This window comes from Pelophylax lessonae (assembly GCF_965119305.1).
Source record: "Pelophylax lessonae genome assembly, chromosome: 2".
Lineage (NCBI taxonomy): Eukaryota > Metazoa > Chordata > Amphibia > Anura > Ranidae > Pelophylax > Pelophylax lessonae.
Window position 1 is genome coordinate 211,888,535 of NC_138769.1, and position 27,916 is coordinate 211,916,450.

The 27,916-nt window shown below is 42.9% G+C and overlaps 1 protein-coding gene across 1 annotated transcript in view; it reads left to right on the forward strand.

The window, feature by feature from the left end:
• LOC309547665 (amine oxidase [flavin-containing] B-like) overlaps positions 1 to 27,916 on the forward strand; it is a 151,447-nt gene that overhangs the window by 41,868 nt on the left and 81,663 nt on the right. The window contains exons 3-8 of the mRNA XM_082247560.1: positions 1,483 to 1,620; positions 10,259 to 10,363; positions 16,582 to 16,673; positions 20,803 to 20,944; positions 22,587 to 22,736; positions 27,299 to 27,458. Coding sequence (XP_082103686.1) covers positions 1,483 to 1,620; positions 10,259 to 10,363; positions 16,582 to 16,673; positions 20,803 to 20,944; positions 22,587 to 22,736; positions 27,299 to 27,458 — 787 coding nt within the window. The remainder of the gene's footprint in view (positions 1 to 1,482; positions 1,621 to 10,258; positions 10,364 to 16,581; positions 16,674 to 20,802; positions 20,945 to 22,586; positions 22,737 to 27,298; positions 27,459 to 27,916) is intronic.

Genomic DNA, 27,916 nt, shown 5'->3' on the forward strand with positions numbered 1-27,916 from the left:
ATCTTTATCAAAAACAGACATTCTTATTTAGCAGCCAACACACAAAAGCTTTTTTATTGTCAAACCTTGGCTGACTTACTAAAGAATTGAGAATCTTTACATAGAAAATTGTGTGAATATTTACTTTAAAGGGTTAGTTCACCATTACCAAAAATGCTGATGTAGGTAAGAGTAGCCTGCAGATAAAAGCAAACTGTGCAGCTTTCCCTAAGTTTAGTTAATGCCTTTGCTATAGGTGTAGGCCATTTAAGTACCTCCGAAAGCCTGGCTGAAAAAAATCCCAGAAATGGCATCATCCCACCATGCCTTGTTGTTAGAACATTGCTAAAACAATCCCAGCCCTAACTGCTCACTCCCACCCTCATAGGAGTGAGATTTCAACCCCCAGCACATGCGCGGTCCACTATCTCCTTCGTCACAACATTTCTGAGCTCAGAGCTACTGTGACAAGGGAGAGAGAGTGCATGTTTGAATCAGCTGGGGGAGTGTCTTAGCAATGTCCTAGCAGCAAGAAAGGATGGGATGATGTAATCTCTGGGAGTTTTTCAGGTTAGGCTTCAGGAGGTACAGTATATAAATGGCCTACACCTATAGAAAGGGCATTATTCAACTTTGGTAAAAGCTGTACAGTTTGTTTTTATTTGCAGATGCCTCTAACCTGCATTGGCAGTTTTTTGGTAAAGGTGAACTAACCGTTTAACATGACTGCCTTATTGCGGCTAGAAACCATAAAATGTACAGTGGCATTCCCATTTCCTATAAAATGGATTGTAAAGTCAACAAACATTACTGCTAATCAAGGAATACCGCTTACTTAAAACGGAAGTAAACTTCCTTCTCTTGCTTTTACCTATAGGTAGGCCTATAATAAGACTTACCTATAGGTAGTGTAAATATCTCCTAAATGGGCATCATTTAGGAGATATTTGCATTGCATGCAGCCAGTGACATCACTAGTGCATGCACTCTGAAGGAACGGAGCCGTGCCGTTCCTTCAGAGCCCTGTGCCATGAACGACTGCTCCCGTGCACATGCGCCAGAGTGATGTCATCGCGGCTTCGGCCAGTCAAAGAGCCGGAGTCCATGAACACAGAAGCAAGATGGGTGAAGATGGAGGCGCCTGCAGCACTGACCCAGGAGGGCTTTGTTTTCAGGTAAGTTTAAGATAATGTGCTAGTATGCACATTATGGCTTTAGCCCACAGCCCCCCCCCCCCCCAAAAAAAAAAAATCTCTACAGCTTTAATGGTCATTTGTGTTTCCAAACTATGGCAAAACAATGCAGTCACAGAGGGGATACATTGCATTTTAATTTAGGCCTTTGTTGGACTTTTCTCCATCCTTGATCACCACAAAATCCAAACTTAAAAGACTGTGCAGAAGTGGTATACTGGACTTTTTATTAACTATTAATTACAATATACAGTATAGTTTTTAATTGCTGTATGTCAAAAACCTATGAGGTATATTTCCTTTCTAACAGAACAAGGAAGTTCAATATGTGGATGTTGGAGGAGCATATGTGGGACCCACTCAGAATCGCTTATTACGAATGGCTAAAGAACTGGGTGTGCAGACTTATAAGGTGTATTTAAATGGCCACCTTATACAACGTGCAAAGGTAAGACTTCTATATCTGAAATGTTTTAGCCATTAACATGATACTAAACATGCAATGATTAATTGCCATCATCCTTTCTATTTATATATAAAGATCATGCCACTGTATTTAATATAATATAAAAAAATCATCTCAGTAGCTTATTTAATAATTGCTGTTCAGAGGTCACATGATGTTTTCCAGGTCTTTTCTGTTCTTGGGGTAAGTTCTGAGGGAGGAGTTTCTAATACTCTGCTGATATATAAATCTGTGTTTGTACAACACTGATTGGGGCTGTGCTGGTCACGTGATATTAAAAAAAGATTTCAGAATAGAGAATTAAAATGTATTTTTAATTTATTTAATTAAGTTTAATTTATTTAACCACTTTCGTACAGAGCAGTTACACCCCCTTCCTGCCCAGACCAATTTTCAGCTTTCAGCACTCTCACACTTTGAATAACAACTGCTCAGTCATGCTACACTGTAACCAAACAAAATTTTTACTATTTTTTCCCCAGAAATAGAGCTTTCTTTTGGTGGTATTTTATCACAACTGGGTTTTTTTTTTTTTTTCGTGATATAAGCAAAAAAATAAGCAAACATTTTGAAAAAAAAAAACACTTTTTTTTAGTTTCTATTATAAAATTTTGTAAAAAATGTATTTTCCTTCATACATTTGGGCCACAATTTATACTGCTACACATCTCTGGTAAAATTAACCCAAATTAATGCATATTATTTAGTCTGTGTGAAAGTTATTGAGTCTAGAAGCTATGGTACCAATTACTGAAAATTGATCACACCTGATGTACTGACGGCCTATCTCTTTCTTGAGGCCCTGAAATGTCAGGACAGTACAAATACCCCCCAAATGACCCCTTTTTGTAAAGTAGACAGTCCAAGGTATTTAGTAAGAGGCATTGCGAGTTTTTTGAAGTTGTAATTTTGTTCCCACAATTCTTGCGAAAATGAAGAAAAGCATATTTTATTTCTTTTTTTTCCCCACAAAGTTGTCAATTTATAAGCTATTTCTAACACATAGCATATACATAGAAAAAATGACACCCCAAAATACATTCTTCTACTCTTCCTGAGTATGGAGATACCACATGTGTGAGACTTTTACACAGCCTGGCCACATAAAGAGACTTAACATCCAAGTAGCACCTTCAGGCGTTCTAGGAGCATAAATACACATTTAACTTTCTGACTACCTATCACACTTTTGAAGGCCCTAGAGCACCAAGACAATGGAAACGCCCACAAAATGACCCCATTTTAGAAAGCAAACACTCCAACGTATATTCTATTATGGCATTATGGGTGTTTTGAAAATGTCATTTTTTTCCACAAGGTTTTGGAAAATGTGGGAAAAAATGAAAACCTATTTTTTTTAAACAAAGTTGTCAATTTATAGGATATTTCTAACACATAGCATGTACATAGCAAAAATGACACCCCAAAATACATTCTGCTACTCCTCCTGAGCAGGGCCGCTGATAAGCCAGTACAACTGGCCCTGTTGTACCGGGCCCTGTGTTCTCAGCTCAGCTGGGGGGCCCGGGCAGCCGAGACAATCAGTCTGGTAGTCTTCGGATAAAAGCCTGCACCAGTGGCAGAGCTCCCAGAACGTCCAAGTCCCTGCCTGTCAAAATGATTGGTTGCTGGGCCCGTCTAGCATCCCAGCAACCAATCAGGCGCATGGAGGCTCCGACATGAGGAAGATGTAACTTTCTCCTCTTGAGCTGCTCCACCTCCACCTCTGCTGTACTTCCAACTGACAACGGAAAGGCTGAGAGTGTGAGGAGACCGTCTATCTGGACTGGGACACTGCTAATGTAAGTGAGCAGAGCTCCTGCCATAGATACACACAGAGGAGGGGGGTCACACAGGTCTATTCTAGAGAGTGAGTGAGGACAGGCTTCCCCAGAGATATTTACACTGACTGCAACCACACCATCCACAGTACTTGCCTGCAGTCTCTGGCTGTCTCCTCTGTGATGCCTGCAGTCTCTGGCTGTCTCCTCTGTGATGCCTGCAGTCTCTGGCTGTCTCCTCTGTGATGCCTGCAGTCTCTTGCTGTCTCCTCTGTGGTGCCTGCAGTCTCTGGCTGTCTCCTCTGTGGTGCCTGCAGTCTCTTGCTGTCTCCTCTGTGATGCCTGCAGTCTCTGGCTGTCTCCTCTGTTGTGCCTGCAGTCTCTGGCTGTCTCCTCTGTGATGCCTGCAATCTCTTGCTGTCTCCTCTGTGATGCCTGAAGTCTCTTGCTGTCTCCTCTGTGGTGCCTGCAGTCTCTTGCTGTCTCCTCTGTGGTGCCTGCAGTCTCTGGCTGTCTCCTCTGTGGTGCCTGCAGTCTCTTGCTGTCTCCTCTGTGGTGCCTGCAGTCACTTGCTGTCTCCTCTGTGGTGCCTGCAGTCTCTGGCTGTCTCCTCTGTGGTGCCTGCAGTCTCTTGCTGTCTCCTCTGTGGTGCCTGCAGTCTCTGGCTGTCTCCTCCTGTGAAGCCTGCAGTCTCTGGCTGTCTCCTCATGTGAAGCCTGCAGTCTCTGGCTGTCTCCTCCTGTGAAGCCTGCAGTCTCTGGCTGTCTCCTCTGTGGTGCCTGCAGTCTCTGGCTGTCTCCTCCTGTGAAGCCTGCAGTCTCTGGCTGTCTCCTCTGTGAAGCCTACAGTCTCTGGCTGTCTCCTCTGTGGTGCCTGCAGTCTCTGGCTGTCTCCTCCTGTGATGCCTGCAGTCTCTGGCTGTCTCCTCCTGTGATGCCTGCAGTCTCTGGCTGTCTCCTGCTGTGATGCCTGCAGTCTCAGACTGTCTCCTATAGCTACCTGCAGTCTCATACTTTCTCCTATACTATAGTATGCCTGCAGTCTCTGACTGTCTCCTATAGCATGCCTGCAGTCTTTGACTGTCTCTTGTATGATGCCATCAGTTTCTGTTGCAGCTCGGGGGGTGATACCATGGTTTATTGCACCAGGTGACACCAACCCTAGTGACGCTACTGTCCCTGCTTTGCTGCTCTTACTAGCAGGGGTGTAATTGCCATTTTTGGGCCCCTCTCTGACCTCTGTGCTGGTGCGAGTGGAGTGACTTTTTTTTTTGATATTTCGGACGCATGTGAATTCCGGGCCTGATCCTCATGGGGGCTCAATTTCAAGTCCCGGCCGTCTGCCTCCTATTTTCTTCCCTTGCAGAGTGATCTTCCTCCGCTCAGCTCTGAGTTAGGCCTGAGACAGAAAGCGAGTGGCTGTGAGGCGGGCAGAAGCAGCTGATTGTCTGTTGTGAGTTTTATACTGCATTGCACTGTACACTTACTGCACATATTTACTATGGATGACAATATGGCATGGTGTGGTAATTGTACTGCGCTCTGCACATATTTACTATGAATGGCATGGCGTGGCATGATAAATTATCACTTGAAGACAAACCTGCTCTTTGTTTCAAGGCGGGGTCTGGGGAGGGGCCAGGGGTGTGGCTGAAGGGGGCCCCGTCGGGTAGGCTGTACGGGGCCCCATGATTTCTATCAGCGGCCCTGCTCCTGAGTATAGCGATACCACATGTGTGAGGCTTTTACACAGCCTGGCCACATAAACAGACTCAACATCCAAGTAGCACCTTCAGGCGTTCTAGGAGCATAAATTACACACATCATTTTCTGACTACATATCACAATTTGAAGGCCCTAGAGCACCAAGACAATGGAAACACCCACAAAATGGCCCAATTTTGGAAAGCAAACACTCCAACGTATATATTCTATGAGGCATTATGGGTCTTTTGAACATGTTCTTTTTTTCCACAAGTTTTTGGAAAATGTGGGATAAAAAATGAAAACCTTTATACAAAGTTGTCAATTTATAGGATAATTCTAACACATAGCATGTAAATAGCAAAAATGACACCCCAAAATACATTCTGCTACTCCTCCTGAGTATGGTGATACCACATGTGTGAGACTTTTACACAGCCTGGCCACATAAACAGACTCAACATCCAAGTAGCACCTTCAGGTGTTCTAGGATCATAAATTACACACATCATTTTCTTACTACCTATCACACTTTTGAAGGCCCTAGAGCACCAAGACAATGGAAACGCCCACAAAATGACCCCATTTTGGAAAGCAAACACTCGAACGCATATTCTATGAAGCATTAAGGGTCTTTTGAACATGTCATTTTTTTCCACAAATTTTGGGAGGATGTGGGAAAAAAATGAAAACCTATTTTTTTTTTTTTTTTACACAAAGTTGTCAATTTATAGGATATTCCTAACTCATAGCATGTACACAGCAAAAATTACACCCCAAAATACATTCTGCCACTCCTCCTAAGTATGGCAATACCACATGTGTTGGACTTTTTCACAGCCTAGCCACATAGAGGGGCCCAACATCCACCCCCTACTACAGTAGCAGGGCGAAAGATCAGTCTAGGTGGCAGGCAAAAAACATGGTCGTAACAGGCCGAGGTCAGTGCAGGTAAAAGGCAGAAATAGACGGTAGGCTAAGGCATCATGGATAAACAGTCCAGGGTCAGTTAACGTGAAAGGCAGAAACGTGGAGGATAAACAATGCAGAAAGCAGGCAGAGGCATAGTCGATATACAGGCCAGGGTCGGTTCACATGGAAGGCAGTGATATGGTTGGTTGAGGCAGCAGGAAAATATTCGACACAGAAATTGAAAAAGGGGAAATGGCAGTCTGATTGAAATATGGGCTAAAGGTTTAGGGCAGTGTGATAGAGTCTGAAGCAATCTCCGATGCATAGGCCAGTTTGGGAGGGACATTGGGCACAATAAAAACTGGTGTCTTTCCTAACCCCTCTTTTGCTACACACCAACACTTTTTTTGGCGTCTTCTTCCGTTTCTGATGGTGGGATATGGTCAGGGAAATGGCACTCATGTAGTCTGCTGACACAGTCGGAACAAATGCTTTCTGGGGGGGATCCTTGCTGGTAAATCAGGGCAGTGGCAATATCTTCGATAAACTGGAGGAAGGTGTTTGGTGTTTCTGTAGATTTTTGATAGGTGACATATGCATTGTAAATGACCAAATGGAAAAAGTAAATTGCGACTTTTTAATACCAAAAGAGGGACTTTCGTGTAGGGAGATAGGGCTGCAGTATTTGATCATTTAAATCCACCCCCCCCCCCCCCATGAACTTATTGTTTACGTGGATACAACCAGTTACCTTTGGTCTGAAGAAGAAGCTGTTGTGAGCATGCTCCGAAACCGGTAACCGCCCATTCCTCGTCTATGGCCGTACAGTCCTTCTGTTAGCTATGTGGTTCGCCGCAGCCTCACTCTGATTCAGCCCCTGGATTGATTTAGGCTGCTGGCAGCTTCCACAATGGGTACACGGTGAATTAGGAAGGACGCCGGGTCATGACGCTCCACTTTTTGCTTTTATGTAAGTCTTGATATGAGCTTAATACATTTGTTATTACTGCTTCACTGAGTGGTGCCTTCTCTTTACTCTGCTTACATGTGGGATCTCGCTTCGGCCTTGTAAGAGCTGCCCTCGATGATAGCACTAACACTGTGTTTTTGGAACATTCACCATCAGTCTGGGTAACATCTCACCTATCAAGACTGTCTGGAACAAAGGACCCATCCCCCAGCAAGAGCGCCCATTCATTTTCCTTTTACAATGGGTTTGCTAAGGCATCCGGAAGCTGCATCAGCCCATCCCCGTATGCCAAGGTCTTAGGTGTTGTCCTGGACTCTGAACTCTCCTTCAAACCCCACATCCAACCGCTGTCCAAATCTTGCCGCCTCAGCCTCCGCAACATCTCCAAAATACGTCCCTTTCTAACCAAAGACACAACAAAGCTCTTAGTTCACTCCCTGGTCATCTCGCGCCTCGACTACTGCAATTCCCTTCTCATTGGCATACCTCTACACAGGCTATCCCCCCTTCAATCCATCATGAATGCTGCCGCCAGACTCATCCACCTTACCAATCGCTCAGTGTCCACTGCTCCTCTCTGTCAAACCCTCCACTGGCTTCCGCTCACCCAACTAATTAAATTCAAAATACTTACAACATCTTACAAAGCAATCCACAGCTTAGCCCCTAGCTACATCACTAGCCTAGTCTCAAAATACCAACCTAATCGCTCTCTTCATTCCTCTCAAAACCTCCTGCTCTCTAGCTCCCTCATCACCTCCTCCCATGCTCGCCTCCAGGACTTTTCCAGAGCCTCTCCAATCCTATAGAACTCCTTACCCTTATCTGTCTGATTATCTCCTACTCTATTAGCTTTTAGGCGATCTCTGAAAACCCTCCTTTTCAGAGAAGCCTATCCTACCCACACCTAACAAATATACCTCCATTTTCTCCATCAGCCCATCCCCCACGGTTATTGCCTTTTGTTTCACTTGACCCTCCCTTCTAGATTGTAAGCTCTAACGAGCAGGGCCCTCTAGTTCCTCCTGTTTTGAATTGTATTGTCTTCCCTCACATTGTAAAGCGCTGTGCAAACTGTTGGCGCTATATAAATCCTGTATAATAATAACAATAATTCTTTGGGGCTGGTGTGAAATTCCAGTGCTTGTACTGGGCCTTTCCTCCTGGGGTCTAGCGCTGTTGGCATTTGCCGATTGGCCATTGGAGTGTATGGCGCTGCTGGTGTCTGCCTGGTTTTCAGTGCATCTTCTTTTAGGCCAAACTTCTTCCTCCTCCGATTTGGTCCCCGATGTAAAGCCTTCAAAAGGCTCGGATTCTGAACCGGATTCGCTGCTCTCATTCATCAGGGTTAAAAATTGATATGCCTCTTCGGCAGTGAAAACTTTTTTGGACTTGGACATGGTGGCTGTATGAAGGATGACAAGTACTCGGGTACTCTGATGGGCAGGTGACAGGTACTTGGGTACTGATGAGCAGGCGGCAAGTACTTGGGTGCTTTGATAGGCAGGCAGTAGGTACTCTGATGAGCAGGTGGAGAGTACGTGGGTACTTTGATAGGCAGGGGGCAGGTACTCTGATGGGCAGGTGACAGGTATTCAGGTACGCTGATGGGCAGGTGACAGGTACTCAGATGGGCAAGTGACAGGTACTCTGATGGGCTCACAGATAGGTACTAGTTCAGCTGGTGACAGGTCCTCTTTATTTGGTGGGGCAATCAGGGCACAGTAGTATTCACAGTATAATGGTAACTAACTGTTTCCAGATCTCCTCCTCACACTGGATCGGTATGTGAGGAGGAGAACCTGGCAACAGTAAGTAACCCCCATCTTTGTTGACATTTGTGACCAGCTGTGATTGGACACAGTCAGCCATGTAGTAAAAAGCCAATTTCATTTGCTCTTTACCTAGATCGGGGATGGGCTCTGTCCGAGGGACGAGCCTCGTCCCAAATCGGCGCACTGCGCACCCCCCGGGGCGCGCATTGTGGAGAGAATGAGCGGCTCGCACTGGAGCCTCTCATGTTATTGGCTGTGATTGGACACAGCCGATCACTTGGTAAAAAGCCAATTTCATTGGCTGTTTACCTTGATCGGGGATGGGCTCTGTCTGTGGGATGAGCCTCATCCCCGATCGCCACGCTGCGCGCCCCCGGGGGTGCGCAGTAGCGGCGAGAGCGGGCCGATGTCATACGGCCGCCCAGATTGATGAGATGTTCCTGCTGGCATCATTTTACTATGGTAACAGTAAAATTATTCAGCGCTACAATCATATGGAGTGAAAAGCAGCTGGACACCAGGATAGGTCAAACCTAACAACACCTATAACATAAGCAAAGAAATACAAAAAGTGCAGCGCTAATAATAATGTGCAATCAGGTATGATATATTAAGAGTCCATAAAGTCCACAGCATTTGAGAAGTCTCCAGTGCAGAAAAGGTAAGTAATGAACACCACTACAATCGTAACTCCTTCACCATAGGGTATTACAGCCTCTCACCTCCAGCATTCGACCACTAGGGGTCACTGCGCTTTAAACAATCACTGTAGACAGCCACTGTGGACAGCAATCTTCTTATGGGAAATCAGACCTAGGCAGACTCATAGCAGATATATCATCCACGAAAATATAAATAGAAAGGATCTAATGCTCTCTGTCATGACACTTTATTTTTAAAGAATATAAAATCTCACTTACATAAAATTCACTGTCATAGTGCTCAATGCAGGCATAAAACATAGTGATCCAAACATCCGAAAATCGGGCTGCCGCGGGGGAGGAGTCTGATGTCACCTGCGGCAGCCCGATATTCAGAGAGGGGGCTCAGGTAAGTATTAGGGGACTGAGGGGGGCTGCTGCGCACAGAAGGTTTTTTTTGTCTTAATTCATAGTATGCATTAAGTTAAAAAAAAACCTTCTGACTGAACAACCACTTTAGGTTTTAAAATACATAGCCCACAGATTAGATATTTGTTATATAAGGAGCCAAATTAACATTTTTTACAAGAAAATCCAATAGTTTACAACAAAGACAGTAATCTACCTATTTTTATCTTTGTTGTGTAGAAATTCTCTACTGTGTGCTCTTCTGGTTTACTTTGCAACTAAAGGTAAACTTCCTTGACTTTGGTGTAAAACTTCACCCTTTGCTGACAGCGGTTCAATGCCTAGACCAGATTTAGCTCTAAAATGTTTATATGTATACTTTAAACTTGTTTTATACATTTTTTCTTTGTTCACTATTTTTATTTTACAGGGAAAATCATACAAATTTCATGGAGCTTTCCCACCTGCATACAACCCATTGGTCTACTTGGATTACAACAATTTTATGAGAACTATGGATCAGTGGGGAAGTCAGGTAAAATTTTTATATTTTCCCTTAATCTTGCTTTTTGTATTTTTTGAAAAGTATAATATAACTAATAGTAATAGTATTTATATACTTAATTGAAAAAAAAAGTATTTTCAATTTAAAGCAGTATTACACCCAAAAAGGTATTTTATTGCAGCTTTACCAATTTTTAGGGCTCATTTCACAATCTGCCAGGCAGTGGTACATTGACATGCAGCCGCTCAGGGCTGTACACATGCTGCCGTCAAAAATGTGATTACGAATGTTCATGGGATGGCATTTACAGGGATAAATCAGGTGGTGAGGAGATACCACTTCCTCATTTCTTGCCAAACAGTGGGTCTCTTTTCAGAGGGGCGGTAAAGGCTGTGATTGAGCCCTTAGATGTGGTGGCTACATTTGTTTTCTTTTTGTAGGCTTTTTCCCCATTTTCACCTGTTCACCTTTTTACCACTGACTAGGGTGTTTGCAATGGTCAGCTTTTATTCATTTATGTGATGACCTCTATCCCAAAAAAACAAAACAAAAAACTGTTGCTGTATCTGCTTAAAAGTATTAGCATGAGGAAATCTGCATCTAACACGACCCCCTCCCCAGATTCACAGTTCTGCTATCCAAAGGTACCTCCATTGCTCCTCCATCCAGACTGGAGGCACCCTACAACTGGTAATGTTTTACTGGACTAATCACAGGGTGAATACAGTATAAGATAAAATAAGGAAAAAAAACTGTTGCAGCCACCATATTTAAAGTAGGGTGGGTTATAGATCTTGTCAGGTTTTTAAAATTATATTTAAAGGGAGGGTTATAGATCTTGTCAGTTTTTTGTTATTTGCATAGAGCTAGGGAGAGTTATAAACCTTGTCAGTTTTTATGCCTTATGTGTCCTTCACTTCCTCTCCCATAGCCAAAACAGGGAATGAGAGGAAATTCCTTCAAAGTGATGGAATTCTTTCACCAGAGCTATTTTCCCCATTGAAACATGTTCCCCTTATTCCCCTTATTCCTGTTTTGGTGACAACCTAAAGTATGTTTTTATTGTTCACTTTCGGTGGTAACAGTAAATTGGATGACTAGAGAGGGGGCACCGACTGAAATAAACACCTGAAAGGTTTTCTAATCTCTCTCCTCTTTATTCAAACCTAAAACAAAAAGTTTTGCCTTTAGTTATACTTTAACCACTTAAGCCCCGGAAGATTTTACCCCCTTTCTGACCAGGGTGTTTTTTGTGATTTTTTACTGCGTGACTTTAACGTACAATTGCGCGGTCGTGCGACGCTGTACCTAAACGAATTTGACGTCCTTTTTTTCCCACAAACAGAGCTTTCTTTTGGTGGTATTTGATCACCTGTGCGATTTTTACTTTTTGCGCTATAAACAAAAAAAGAGCATACATTTTGCAAAAACAACAATATTTTTCACATTTTTTTATATGAAATTCCCCCCAAAAAATGTAAAAATCTAAATTTTTTAATATTTTTGGCCAATGTGTTTTCTGCTACATATGTTTGGTAAAAAAAAATTGCAAAAAGCGTATTTTGATTGGTTTGCGCAAAAGTTATTGCGTTTACTAACTAAGGGAAAGATTTCTGTCATTTTTGGTGTTTTTTTTTTAATGAGTAATGGCGGCGATCTGCGATTTTTTTGCGGTACTGCGACATTGCGGCAGACAGATCAGACCCTTGACTGACATTTTTGACACTTTTGGGGTTGACCAGTGACATTACTGTAGTAATCAGTGCTATACATATGCACTGTTACTGCAAAATGACACTAGTAGTGGAGGGGTTAACTTTATTTGAGAGGGAGGGGTGGTGTGTGTCCCTAGGGGCGTGATTCTTACTGTGATTGGCTGTGGCTTGAAGTGTAGGAACAATGATCAACGGTCCTACATAGTAGAACCGTATGATCACTGTTTCTACACAGGGGAGAGTGACAGGCGGCTTGTTTACATCAGCCGCCTGCCTTTCTCCCTCTGCACCGACGATCGGCGAGTGACCGGTGGACATTGGGTGAGGAACGAGCCGGGCCGCTCGCCCGCTATTGGCTCCCAAGCAAGTGACAGGCTAGTGACGTACCGGTACATCACTTTGCCTGGCCGGGGCTGACTGCCGACGTATATCGTCGTGCGGCGGTCGGCAACCGGTTAAGGTTTGGTAAGCTGCAATATATTAAATTATTGAATTTTGCTTTATTTATAGAGTATTGCTATTCGCTTGTAGAGAAATATACTTACACAAAGTATTATAAATAAAATGTAATATTATTGTTATAATGTTATAAATAAAATTATAATAAATAATACATAAATAATACAATATAATATTATTGTTATAAATAAAATCATAAAATCATATTATTGTAATAAAATAGAATGTATAGTGTTTCACATATATTTTCTTTATTAATGAATTATGTTCAGGACAAAAAGGCTAACATTTATTTAATCTTTAGAAAGATGAATATGAGATTTAGCATATGGATATTTTATATTTACATTTCTAGCCAGCAGGTGGAGCATTAGGTTCCTTTTTTACAGGTTTACCTGTCTTTTATTATTGTTTACAAAGCTCAATAACCCAAGCTGGAATGTGCATACACAGTGGAATGAATCAGAGCAGTAACTCACATCCAGTGTAAACTTTATTGGTTTAACGTTATCAACAAATGATATAGTGGTTGATTTACTAAAAGCAAAGAGTAAAGAGTGCAAAATCTGGTGCAGCTGTGCATTGTAGCCAATCAGCTTCTGACTTCAGCTTGTTCAATTAAGGTTTGAGAAAAAATCCTGGAAACTGATTGGATTCTATACAGAGCCATACCTCCCAACTTTTGAAGTTCGCAATCAGGGACACTGAAAGAGAAAAAAAAAAACCTGCGGCAAATTGTGGGTGTGGCCAATTGCTTAGCAGTGGGAGGGGCCTAAGGGATAGGGTAAACAAAACCCAGACTTCCTAGTACTCATAAAATATGCTTTGATTGCTCAGCCTACCTTAAAGAAGAACTTCATTAAAATAGTCAGAGACTGCATAGCAACCAGCAACTGTTGAGACAATGAAGACTTTGGTGAGAAGTATATAATGTAAAGTATTGTGTATATAGTGCAGGAGAGTGTAATGTACAAAATGCAGGAGACAGGAGTATGTAATGTACAGAATGCAGGAGAAATTGCGTGACTTTGAGGTCACAAAAGTGTGAAAGGGGCCTTCAGTAATCAAGGTAGAGTGTGCCCCCTTCAATGCAGAGTGACCAGCGTGCCCCCTTTCAATGCAGAGAGACCAGCGTGCCCCCTTTCAATGCAGAGAGACCAGTGTGCCCCTTTCAATGCAGAGAGACCAGCGTGCCCCCTTTCAATGCAGAGTAACCAGTGTGCCGTACCCCCTTTAAATGCAGAGAGACCAGCGTGCCCCCTTTCAATGCAGAGAGACCACCGTGCCCCCTTTCAATGCAGAGTGACCAGCGTGCCCCCTTTCAATGCAGAGTGACCAGCGTGCCCCCTTCAATGCAGAGAGACCAGTGCACTTACCTGCAGCGGCGCCTTCTCCTCAGTCCCCCACGTCTCCTCGAGTCCTCCTGCCTCCTCCTCGGCCAATAGATAGGGAATAGATAGCCGCCCCTGTGCCCCCAACGCACCAGCCGCCACTGATGGCGATGCTGTCTTATGCACAAAAAAAAAATTCTGCCAGGCCTTTTATCCAAAAAAAACCTTTTATTTCAGGAGGGTGGTCTATTTAGGTTTTCATTTCTTCTAGGGGGGAGGGAGAGGGGGGAGAGAGAGAGCGGGGCGAGAGAGGGGGGAGGGAGGGAGAGAGATGGGAAAGGGAGGGAGAGAGAGGGGGAGAAAGGGGGGAGGGAGAGAGAGTGGGTAAAGGGCGGGGGAGAGAGGGGGAAGGGAGAGAGGGGGAAGGGAGAGAGGGGGAGAGAGAGGGGGATAGAGAGAGAAGGGTGGGATGGGGGAGGGAGAGTGGGGCGAGAGAGGGGGGAGGGAGGGAGAGAGAGGGGAAAGGGAGGGAGAGAGCGGGGCGAGAGAGGGGGAGGGAGGGAGAGAGATGGGAAAGGGAGGGAGAGAGAGGGGGGGGAGAGAGGGGGGGAGAGGGGGGAGGGAGAGAGAGGGGGGAAAGGGAGGGGGAGAGAGGGGGAGAGAGGGGGAGAGAGAGAGAGAAGGGTGGGATGGGGGAGAGAGAGCGGGGCGAGAGAGGGGGGAGGGAGGGAGAGAGAGAGGGGCGGGCGAGGGGGGAGGGAGGGAGAGAGAGGGGGGAGAGAGAGGGGGGAGAGAGGGGGGGGAGGGAAAGAGAGAGAGAGAGGGGGAGGGAGAGAGAAAGAGGGGGGGGGAGAGAGAGAGAGAGAGAGGGGGGGAGAGAAAGAGGGGGGAGGGAGAGAGAGAGAGAGGGGAGGGAGGGAGAGAGAGGGGGGGAGAGGGGAGAGGGGGAGAGAGAGGGGGAGGGGGGAGAAGGGAGAGGGGGAGAGAGAGGGGGAGAGAGAGAGGGGGAGAGAGAGAGAAGGGTGGGATGGGGGAGGGAGAGTGGGGCGAGAGAGGGGGGCGGGAGGCAGAGAGATGGGAAAGGGAGGGAGAGAGAGGGGGGAGGGGGGGAGGGAGAGAGAGGGGGGAAAGGGCGGGGGAGAGAGGGGGAAGAGAGAAAGGGGGAGAGAGAGGGGGAGAGAGAGAAGGGTGGGATGGGGGAGGGAGAGCGGGGCGAGAGAGGGGGGAGGGAGGGAGAGAGATGGGAAAGGGAGGGAGAGAGAGGGGGGAGAGGGGGGAGGGAGAGAGAGGGGGGAAAGGGCGGGGGAGAGAGGGGGAAGAGAGAGAGGGGGAGAGAGAGGGTGAGAGAGAGAGAAGGGTGGGATGGGGGGAGAGGGGAAGGGGAGGGAGAGAGCGGGCGAGAGAGGGGAGGGAGGGAGAGAGATGGGAAAGGGAGGGAGAGAGAGGGGGGAGAGGGGGGAGGGAGAGAGAGTGGGGAAAGGGCGGGGGAGAGAGGGGGAAGGGAGAGAGGGGGAGAGAGAGGGGGAGAGAGAGAGAAGGGTGGGATGGGGGAGGGAGAGCGGGGCGAGAGAGGGGGGAGGGAGGGAGAGAGAGGGGAAAGGGAGGGAGAGAGTGGGCGAGCGAGGGGGGCAGGGAGAGAGAGAGAGAGGGGGGGAAAGGGAGGGAGAGAGAGGGGGAAAGGGAGGGAGAGAGCGGGGCGAGCGAGGGGGGGAGGGAGGGAGAGAGAGAGGGGGGGAAAGGGAGGGAGAGAGAGGGGGAAAGGGGGGAGGGGGAGAGAGAGAAGGGGGGATGAGGGAGAGAGGGGGGAGGAGAGGGGAGAAAGAGAGGGGAGAGAGAGAATGGAGGGAGAGAGGGGGGAGAGAGGGAATGGAGGGAGAGAGGGGGGAGGGAGGGAATGGAGGGAGAGAGGGGGGAGGGAATGGAGGGAGAGGGAAAGAATATTTCCGCTGAAGCAGCAGTTTGTGCTCAGTCTTGCTGCCTTGGTCACTCAGGCAGTTTCCCCTCCGCAGCGGCCGCACAGTGAGGATGAAGGGAGGAGCGGAGGTGGGTGGATCCGGAGTCTCTAATAGGCACGGAGGTCGGAGGAGAATGCTTTGCATGCTGGGTCCCTACTGGGACGTCACTGGTTGCTAGACGCCATTCGGCAGGTGATCTTAGCAACCAGTTTACCGCATAATGTAGCTGCTGCTGCGGCGTGGGGGGATCAGATCGGGGGGCCCCCAGACAACTCCCCAGCATGCGCATGAGAAAGACGGCCCCTGCTTACCGGTTGAACGAATCCGCTCTCCCCGTACCTGTCTGCTGTGCAGGCTAAGTTTCCTTACGTCTCCTAGTACAAGGGGCGGGTCTGTAGCGCTGTACGTTCCGGCGTCACTTGTTGTCCTGCTTCATACTCGCATGTGGTTGGTTTGCAGGTTTGTGTGGAGTGTGCTGCGGATAGGTCAGCAAAGTGATGCTTGCAGCGATCCCGGCGCTGAGAGGCAGGAGACGAAGACAGGGGCGGAGCTGTAAGGAGGGATGGCCGGCCACCAGATGATTTTGCGGGACTTCAGACCGGCTCCGTGGGACCGCGGGACTCACTCTAAATTGCGGGACAGTCCCGCGGATTCCGGGATGGTTGGGAGGTATGCAGAGCTGCACCAGATTTTGCACTCTACGGTTTTAGTAAATCAACCCCATAGTGTTTCTTTATAGGTACTTATTGTATTTCAAATAAATATTGAACACTAACCACTTTTCATAGATACCTGCTGATTCTCCATGGAAAGCACCACATGCCAAAGAGTGGGATAACATGTCAATGAGAGAATTTATAGAAAAAGTGTGCTGGACAAGGTATGTTGTTACAAATTACATATTTAAGTTGAAAAAAGACAAATGTGCATTGGATTAACACAAACCTCCTCAGTTTTACTTCAGAGAAAGGCAAACACATCCCCTGGATATACAGGGGCATCTCATAAAATTAGAATATCATCAAAAAGTTAACTTATTCTAGTAATTTAATTCAAAAAGCAAAACTCACATTTTATATGCGTTACTCGCAGAGTGATATATTTTGAGCATTTTTTTATTTTACTTATGATGAATAAGGCTTACAGCTAGTGAAAACCCAAAATTCTGTATCTCGGAAAATTAGAAAATGACATAAGACCAATAAAAAAGAAAGGATTTTTAATACAGAAATGTTGGCTTACTGAAAAGTATGTTCATATAAAGTATAGTTTGCACTCAATATTTGGTTGGGGCTCCTTTTGCATGAATTACTGCAGGTGCCAAGTCCTGCTGGAAAATGAAATCAGCATCTCCATAAAGCCTGTCAGCAGAGCGAAGCATAAGGTGTTCTAGAATTTCCTGGTAGAGGGCTGAGCTGACTATGAATTTGATAAAACACAATGGACCAACACCAGCAGATGACATGGCTCCCCAAATTATCACTGACCGTGGAAACTTCACACTGGACCTCATGCAACTTGAATTCTGTGCCTCTCCACTCTTCCGCCAGATTCTGGGACTCTGGGACCTTGTATTCCAAATGAAATGCAACATTTTCCACAGTCAGTGTCATGTCATCTCCTGGTGTTGGTCCACTGTGTTTTATCAAGTCCAAAGCCAGTGCAGCCCTCTACCAGTAAATTCTAAAACACTTTATGCTTCCCTCTGCTGACCAGCTTTATGGAGATGCTAATTTAATTTTTCAGCAGGACTTGACACCTGCCCACACTGCCAAAAGTAACAATTCCTTGTTTAATGATCATGGTATCACAGTGCTTGATTGGCCAGCAAACACGCCTGACCTAAACCCCATAGAGAATCTGTGGGGTATTGTCAGGAAGAAGATGAGAGACACCAGACCCCACAATGCAGACGAGCTGAAGGCCACTATCAAAGCAACCTGGGCTTCAATAACACCTCAGCAGTGCCACAGGTCGATCGCCTGCATGCCATGCTGCATTGATGCAGTAATTCATGCAAAAGGAGCCCCAACCAAGTATTGAGTGCATACCTTACTATATACATGGACATACTTTTCAGTATGCCTACATTTCTCGAGTAAAAAACTTTTTTTTTATTGGTCTTATGTAATATTCTAATTTTCTGAGATACTGAATTGGGGGTTTCACTAACTAAGCCGCAATCATCAAAATTAAAAGAAAGAAATGCTTGAATCACATCACTCTGTGTGTAACGCATCTATATAAATTTCATTTTTTGAATTGAATTACTTAAATAAAATAACTTTTTGATGATATTCTAATTTTATGAGATGCACCTGTATATGATCTTTTTTGCTCTTGGTAAAACAAATCTTAATGCCTAAGCACAATTTTGCAACTTTGACATGTGTTAGTAAAACCGTACATATTATCACAACTACCGTACTTTCTGCATCCAGGTGGATTATACTGTGTTTTTTTCAGGACAAATTGGGCTTTCATTTGGAGGTAAATAGTAATCGATATCTCTTGTTTCATTAGTAACAAAGGAAAACTGGCCCAAAATTTTTTTTTTATTTTAAATTTAGCAGTATATTTCTTGCCACTACTATAACCTTCCACCAAAGAAGAACCCAAATTAATTTTTCTGCTTCTGACGATCGCATTGATACCACATAAGTGTATGTTATTTGTTTTTTATACCCATAGTACAGCATAAAAATAATAGAGTACATTTTGCTTTTTTATCCCTACTAAAATACACTGACACTAACTCTAACTGACACTGATACTAATAAAAAAAAAAAATCATGTCCAAAAAAAATACTGACCCTGACCTTGACTCAAACACTAACCCTGGCACTAGCCTAGATCAAAACTTGATCTAGGTATTTTTATTTTATGTTTTTTTTTATTATTTTGTTACACCTTTTTTTATTTTATTTCTTATGATTGTTATAAACATTATTTTTTTTGCAAACATTTTTTTTTTTTCTGCAAGGAGAGAGAGATACAATGTATGTATCTCTCTCCTCCATTCAGAGAGAAAACACAGGGCCGGCCTTCACAGTGACTGTTGGCTGTGATAGCGATCACAGGGATCAGGTGACCCAGAATCGGGAGTGCCGGATTCCAAACATATACGGTGCTCGGGGCTCTAGGTGAGACCCCAGTCTATGTGCTGGCAGACATGGAAATATATGGCCCCACTGAAAATAGCCCAGTCCAGTTGGCCTGTATATTTGTGTTAGGTCGGTGTGAAGGGGTTAAGTAAATCCTATGAATGAATTTTACTTGGAGGACTTTTTACATTTATTAATATACCATTTGAATATTTTTACTTCCACATTGTATTTATTTTTTTGTTAGCTAATGTAGTTTTAACCACTTTACCACCGGAGGATTTTGCTGTCTTCCGTCCAGGCCACTTTTTGCGATTCGGCGCTGTGCAACTTCAACTGACAATTGCGCGGTCGTGCGACGCCGTACCCAAACGAAATTTACGTCCTTTTTTTCCCACAAACAGAGCTTTCTTTTGGTGGTATTTGATCACCTGTGCGATTTTTACTTTTTGCGCTATAAACAAAAAAAGAGCGTTTATTTTGAAAAAATAACAATATTTTTAACATTTTTTTATATGAAATTCCCCCCCAAAAAGATGTAAAAACCAATTTTTTAAAAAATTTTTGGCCAATTTGTTTTCTGCTACCTATGTTTGGTAAAAAAAATCGCAATAAGCGTATTTTGATTGGTTTGCGCAAAAGTTATTGCGTTTACTAACAAATGGAAAGATTTCTGTCATTTTTGGTGTTATTTTTTTTTAACGCGTAATGGCGGCGATCTGCGATCTTTTTTGTGGGACTGCGACATTGCGGCGGACAGATCGGACCCTTGACTGACATTTTTGACACTTTTGGGGGTACCAGTGACATTACTGCAGTAATCAGTGCTATATATATGCACTGTTACTGTAAAAATGACACTGGCAGGGAAGGGGTTAATTTTATTGGAGAGGGAGGGGTTAATGTATGCCTGGTGCTTACTGACGTGTAGGGGGGGAGGTGACTGAGTGAGTCAGGGACAGCTATGCTGAACAGTCCGATCTGTCACTCCCTGTCACTATGGAGATCCGTCCGCTTGTGTTTACACAGGCGATCGGGGCAGAGCAGCGGCGATCGCCGCTGCTCCTCCCCTGGCCCGACTCCCGCTGTGAATGAAAACAGCGGGAGCGAGCCTCCGGCGGCGCGCAAGCGCCGCCCAGAAGGGGGAGTGTCTGACGACGTTAATACTACGTCGTCAGACGATAACGAGCCACTCTGCCGCAGTAGTATTACTGTGAGCAGACGTAAAGTGGTTAATCATCTCCATACAGTTCTTGTTAACTTCATACTTTATATATTCCCCTAGCTTCCCTATCTATAGAACTTTGTACATTTCTGTTCTTTCCCTCCCTAGCAGATAATACTTTAAAACCTCCTCCAGACTTATTATCATATTTTCTCCCAGCGGAGATGTGATATCTGAATTAAGAGGCAGCTTGTCTCTGTCAAAAATCCTGTACTGGCCTAAGGTAGTTCAAATCTTCAAAACCTTCCTTTCTGTACTGACAGTGTTTTAGAAAATCCTAACTTGGAGGTCTTAGATTAACAATATATGTATAGCATCCACTTGGATGACAACATATTCTTCAATATCTATGATCTTGGCAACAGATAACTCTATCTATCTTAAAAAGGGGAGTCTGATCACTTGCTAGATATACACTGAACTAATTTTTCTATCCTTGCTATAGCAGTCATTTCTATGACTGATAGGGACTCTATGGGCAGTATCAGTGAATTGGGTATAATTATTTTAGCATTCTATAACAGTAATGGATTACCCTACTTTTCTCTTTGCAATTCGAAAAAGCATAAAACGTATAACTGATCCTATACAGCTTAACTTAGTAACGCATACTCCTCTTGTGTGTATTTAGGCAAGCATATACTTATTCATCAGTATAATTTATATATTTATTCCATCAGTGCAGCCAGGAAGTTTGCAGAGCTCTTTGTAAATTTGGTTGTGACAGCCGAGACTCAACAAATTTCCACACTTTGGTTTCTATGGTATGTAAACATCTGTGGTGGAACAACAAGAATTTTCTCAACAGACAATGGAGGGCAGGTAAGTGTTAAAATATTCCCACAAATTTAAGAAAGTTTTGATATTTATAGTCACAGCTGGCCAACGCTTGCAAAAAAAAAAAAGAATAGAATTGGTTTTACAAAACAGAAATCCTAGTAAAATTATTAGGATCTGAAAGCATGGACCTTATGAATTAGTAGTGATGTTGGTGGCGGGGTTGAAGCCCTCCCCATATTCTTCTCTGTCCCAAGTCCAGAAGAATTATTTTCTATCATACACACTTCCATGGTAATTTATTTGCAGCCATCAACATTTAATATAATTTGTGGCTTCAATTTCTTTCTCATACTCCACAAATATTACCTTTCTCCTCCCCCTATATAGAATGCGAGGGTATGAGCCATCACTTGTGCACCAGAGCCATACAACAGACTTCAGTCATTAGCCCGGACCAACAGCTTGAAACACAAGTGAAGTTGCGAACAAACATTAGGCAACATGCTCCTATTCGGGCTATTTTTTCCAAAATCAAGGAATGGTTTAAAATCTATGAGGCACAGTATGCAAATATGCATTCTCCAGGACCAAAAAAATAATACCGCCATTATTTTCTGTGCCAAAATCCCTCTCTATTTCACTAAATGGGAAATCATAACCTGAGCAATACTTTTGTAGAGAAAAATATAACCCTGGACACAACATGAAACAGGCAAACGGAAGGCAACACTTTTGTTTGATCTTTTTGAATTCCAACAATAACTATAACATTTAGTAACAAGGTCTAAGATGGCATATTTCTTAAAAGAAAAAATTTACAAGCTTGGCACAAAATATTTTCATATTTCAGTAATCCATTATAAAAAGCTTCAAACTTGCTTTGAAATAAGCTTTTTCTTTAACTTAAAAAAAAAAAAAAAATCTGCATTTACATTTTTTTTAATCCATCACTAGATAAAACTCATGGTTTTATTCAAAGTTCTGCCTCATTATTAGAACCCTGTGGGATTAGCTCACACAGATGTCTACGCCTTCAAATAACCATTATCATGGGATTTTTATGAAAGGTACATCTGTGTGAAAATAAATAAGTTAGATAGACAGGGGTATACAAGTACATTTTGACTAATAGGAATGACACTTTAAATTCTTTTGACTAATAGCAACCTGTCTGTCAAATTACATTTCTGTAGAACATACAAAAATAAGTTAAAGCTCAATTGTAGCTTTGCTAAAAACTATATAAATGAAGTCATGCTGGATAATAAAGCTAAGTAATAATTGTTCTTCTATTTACAGATTTGTCTTCTCTGTGCAGCAGCCTAACGCACCCCCTGTCTTGCCACCACTGCTGCGCTGCAATCAGGTGGCATGTCCCACCACTGTTTGGAGACCACTGTCTTCACACAGAGCACAGCAGTCTTCAGCTGCACACTCCTGCCAGATGCCTGCAGAGTTTTCTGTTGGGACTGGAGAACAAAAAAATATAGTAAGACATTTAGTACCTTGCTTTTTGATCCAGTCTGGCTTAATTTTTATACTTTATGGCGAAAATGAAATTGGGCCTTTCAGACTTTACAATCTAAAGTGATTTTTACATATTTTTATTGGTTGAGCCAGATGGACTTGTGTCTTTTTTCAACCTGACTAACTACGTAACTATGTTATTTTTATTTATTTTCAGGAGAGAAAGTTTGTTGGAGGCTCTGGACAGATCAGTGAGAAGATAATGGATCTCCTTCAGGATCGGGTAAAATTAGCGAGACCAGTGATTAGACTTGATCAGTCTGGAGAAAACGTCATTGTGGAAACCTTAAACCATGAAATCTATCAGGTAAAGTTTATATACATATACTTAAATATTAAAAAATTATTGACCAGGAAAAAGTATATACAACGTAGATCAGAATTTTCAAGCCCAACTCCAGTCACAAGAAAAAAAACGACTCTTGCAGTGGGGCTACCATACTGCAAGGTTGAAATGTTTGTTAAGTCTAGGGGTAGAATAATAAGGGGTAAGCCTGCGGTCACACCAGGTACTATTAAAAATAGTGAGACTTAAAGTCAGACTTTAATACTACTTCAGCACTACTTCTGTGAGATTTCTAATAATTTGATAAGACTTCAGTGCTGTCCATGTCACACTGAGGAACAGTGATGTTATGAACAAAAGTATTGTAAAAGTGATTGTAAAGAGTTTTACACCGAGCAGCACCAATCCTCCTCTTCTGGGGTGCCCCATTGGCGCTCCTGGCTCTTCTTCTTCGTTGTGACCCCACAGAGAGCCGCTTTCCATGGGGCACCTGTGCGGGTACGCTCATGAGTACCGTTGCTGCGTCCATTGACACAGACAGAGGTCTCAGCCCTGCCCCCTGCTCCTGTGGTACTGGATTTGATTGACAGCAGCAGGAGCCAATGGCTCCTGCCGCTATCAATCTATCCAATGAGGACCCGAGACAGCAGCTGGAGCCGCTGGGCTCGTGCTCGTCGCTGGAACAATCGGGTTCAGGTAAGTATAAGGGAGGGTCTGGGGGGCAAGTGCAGCACCAATAGTTTTTCACCTTAATGCATAGAATGCATTAAGGTGAAAAACCTTGAGACTTTACAACTCCTTTAACCACTTTAAGACCAGAGGATTTGGCTGCTCAATGACGAGGCTCTATTTTGTGATTTGGAACTGCGTTACTTTAACGGACAATTGCGCGACCATGCGACGCTGTACCCAAATGAAATTGATGTTCTTTTTTCCACAAATAGAGCTTTCTTTTGGTGGTATTTTATCACCTGTGTGATTTTTATTTTTTGCGCTATAAACAAAAAAAGAGTGACAATTTTGAAAAAATAACAATATTTTTCACATTCTTTTATATGAAATTCTCAAAAAAAATGTAAAAATCTAAATTTTTCAACATTTTAGGCCAATTTCTTGGCACTGACTCCCCAGCTGATGAGCGGGGGCGGGAGCACTTGCCCCCTAGAGTCTCCTGAACGAGCGACGTAGTACTACGTCCCTTTGCCCAGGAGCGGCTGCCTGCCGCAGTAAAGCTGCGGTGGGCGGTCGCTAAGTGGTTAACTAGCAATGAGTTAATATCTAACTTCTTTCAGTAGTGCTGATATGGACACATATACCATTTGCAGCACGATTTACATTATAGTTTATGTGCTGAAGTCCTGAAAAAGTAATACATGAACTACTTCTCAAATCACAGTACTTGAAATCGTATCTTTTAAGACACTGTCATAGAAACACAGTAAATCATATGTCATGCCATAAGTCGTACTGGTGTGACCGAGGGCTTATACTTAACTCACTTATCGCTCTGGCAGGCTCTCTCCATCTGTGCATCCAGTCCCCCAAAATCTCTTCTCTAAGGTGCTTCTGGCCACAGCCACATGCTTATCTCCTTACATACAATTCACAGCTAATAGTCCTGCAGCATTGTTGATGTAGGAGGACAGCCCTTAATCCAGAGCATCAGGGAGAAGAGGAGAGCTCCAGAGCAGGGGGGGGGGGACTGCATGAGTTTTTTTTTTTTTTTTTCATGCAGGAGATGGGCTTCATAGCTGAAGCCCAGCCTTTCCTTGAGTCTTGCAGAGTTGTACAGGCTCCTCTCCTGTACTGAAAATGCTTTATCTGATTTAACTGCAAATTGTGAGCTTCTCAGTGTGTGCATTGGAAGCTGTAGCAAGTCAGACAGAGCCTGCCTCATTTCCTGGTTAAAGGATGTCCAGGATCATCTAGCCCTTTCCACTCCAACCTGACTGTTTCTGGCCTGCCCCTTTCAATCACTGGTTCTTTCCAACATGAAGGCTTAGCATCACATATAGGTGTTATCTAGGGCAGTCTGCATGTAGAAATGTCTACTCCTCCAGACTCACATCTGGTCTTCAATGCATTTTGGTATTTGCATAACTACTCTAGAGTCAGTCTACAGCTGGTATCAGGCCTGAGAGTTCTACAGAGGGGTACTGAGGTGGAGTGCTATGATATTTTCGGCAATTTATGTATAGCACCCCAATGGTCTCTCGCAACAGCCATGATCTTCCGGTATTCCATAGAGACACACAAAGACAATAAGGGATGTAATAACATTTCATAAGCATCTTGTTGATGGATGGGGAGAAGAAACCAAAGAAGGCAAACATTTTATGAAGATTAAACTTCGGCTTTAAATGTTTTGTATAAATAATACAAATTTAAATAAAACACCACTTTAAAAGCTTGTAAACATTAAAAAAAACATAATGGGTTTGATTTACTAAAGGCAAATAGACTGTGCACTTTGCAAGTGCAGTTGCACTTTGCAAGGGCATTTGCTCCTGCGCTTAATAAATGAGGTGAAGCATCACTTTGCAGAAAATACCCAATCGCAAACAAGGAAAATAGAAAACAGCATTTGTGCTTGCCTATGATTGGATGATGGAACTCAGAAGAGCTTTCCCTCATTTACCAAGCTCTAGAGCAAACAAAATGCAACTACACTTGCAAAGTGCACAGTTGATTTTCCTTTAGTAAATCAACCCCACTGTATTTTCCTGACTCAAAAAATTGAAGCTTGCCTTTATCCTTTTAGGATCAATGGCAGTAGATCTAACTTTTTCCAGGAATGAACCTTCTGGTGCACACTTGCCTTGGGATCTTTGAGATTGTGTTTAGACCCAATAAGGGCGGCTCTCGTTGACAGAGCATTCCAATTAACCAGTAGTTGTGTTTTAAAACATTACTTTGTCTCTATACACCCACCTCCCTCTGCTCTAAATGAAAGTCTGTTATGTTGCTTGTGAAGTGCAAACTTTTTTTTTTCTAATGCTACTTACACCATGTGGAATAGAAAAAGATGATTTATGCATTTGTAGTTTTAGACCAAAATAAACAAAATAATAAACACATAATGTAAATACAATGTACATGTTCGATATCCTAGAGATCAGAATGAACAGAGTTGTACCTAGGTAATAAATACTTTGACAAAAATGTATGGGAAAATTTGAAAAAAAAAAAAAAAAAATATATATATATATATATATATATATATATTTTTTTTTTCCCTCAGCTTTGCCCTAAAAAATTAAAAATTAATAAAAATATTATTATTATTTATATATATATATATATATATATATATATATATATATATATATATATATATATATATTGTGATTCTGAAAGAAAGTTATACCTGTCTCCAAAATCGCAATATAACATGGCTTAATGCACTTAAGTATTAGCAGTTGGAACATTGCAAAAATGGCTTTATTTGCTTTGCTCACAAAGTTATCAAATTGCCCCAGTCAAAAAGGGGTTAAAATCTCCTGTGTTTTTCTTTTTCTTTTTTGAAAAGAATATACCATTTAGAATAATAAGTTCTTATTGTTTAGGTGTCCTTACACCTAAAAGAGCTAGGGGAGGCTGCTGTATCTAGTGCTTGTTGTCTAGGCTTATGCTAATTAAGTAAAAAAATTAAATTAAAAAAAGCATTCAAAGTCCCTATTGACATTATTTGAGGTTAGCTATAACTGACCATCTACATTCCTCTCAGAGAAAAAAATGTCAATGGCCCTTGCTGATGATCTCTGGTTAGCCTGTTTGGGAGAAAGTTTATTATTCAGAATAGATTTTTGCAATTGTGTCCCTGAGACAGCCAGCTTCGTAATTCCGACTTCCCCTTAAAGACCAGTGCTGTTAGGGTGTGCATGTAAAGGGTCATGACTTTAAGTCAGTGGTCTCCAAACTGTGGCCCTGTGATACCAGACACTATTCCTCAGACTGTCACCAACAGTGGGGCATAATTCCTACCACTGACACCAATGATGGATCACTATTGTTTCCCCCGAATGATCTAGCACTATTTATACATGTTGATGCCAGGGTATTTTCTACTCACACTAGCCAAAGTCCGGCCCCCCAAAAGTCTGACAGTAAACTGGCCCTTTGTTTAGAAATTTTGGAGACCCCTGCTATAAGTGCATCTAAAGCTAAATCATTTTCTTCAGTTTTGTTTAGAGTGGTGAGGGGTTAAAACACGTGTCTGGTGCTGTCTGTGTTCTAGCTAAGGGAGATTTAATCCCTTTTTTTTCCTTGGTGACTACTGTCATGGGGGCTAAAAAAAAAGAATGAATCCCAAATGTTGAGATGTCACCAGAACTGTAATAGCAGAGAAATCTTTAAATTGGCCCACCTCTTCTGGGGACAACTGTCTAGCAGGAAATGTATTTCACAAGTGAAATTTCCCCAAAGGGGAACACATGACAAAAAGACAGCTATTTTGCCCATTCCCTACTTTACGTAAGATATTAGATATTGGTCAATGGACCTGCTTAGAGATGTAGACTTATTTATGTCATAGGTTTTTTTTTTTTTGTTTACTATAAAATACCTTCTTTTTTCATATTCAGAGTAAATATGTCATTAGCGCTATACCACCAGTGTTGAGTACAAAGATTCATTTCACTCCAGAGCTGCCACCAGTCAGAAACCAGTTAATACACCGCCTTCCAATGGGATCTGTTATCAAATGCATGGTTTATTATAAGGAAGCTTTCTGGAGGAAAAACGGTAAGTGATTTATTAGGCAAAATGTTATTAATACTACTATTATTATTCCAAAAATGTACAATATTCATTCATCCATTTTTTTTTCTGAGGAAGGAAATTATAAGTATTAAAAAGTATTTTTCAATAGTAACATTTTTTGTGTTCTAACACTATAAATTACCTTTTTTTGTCATAATATTGGATGTATTTTTCTTTTTTTTTATCAATGTCTGGCTTCTGTTAACGATCAACAAATATTACAGTTGCTGGCTTTCCTTCTCAATCTGTCAACAGTTTCATCCTGGTTATAGTCATAGTCATTTCATGGTGGTAAATCTAACACCTTTGTATTGCATGTCAGTAGCAAATTAGATAAACTACTTACAGATCATTTTACTGCAAAATAAATGTTTCCAGTGACAGAAACTGAAGGGTTGTTGACCTGGAATAATATGAAGTATGATGAGAAATGTCTGCAA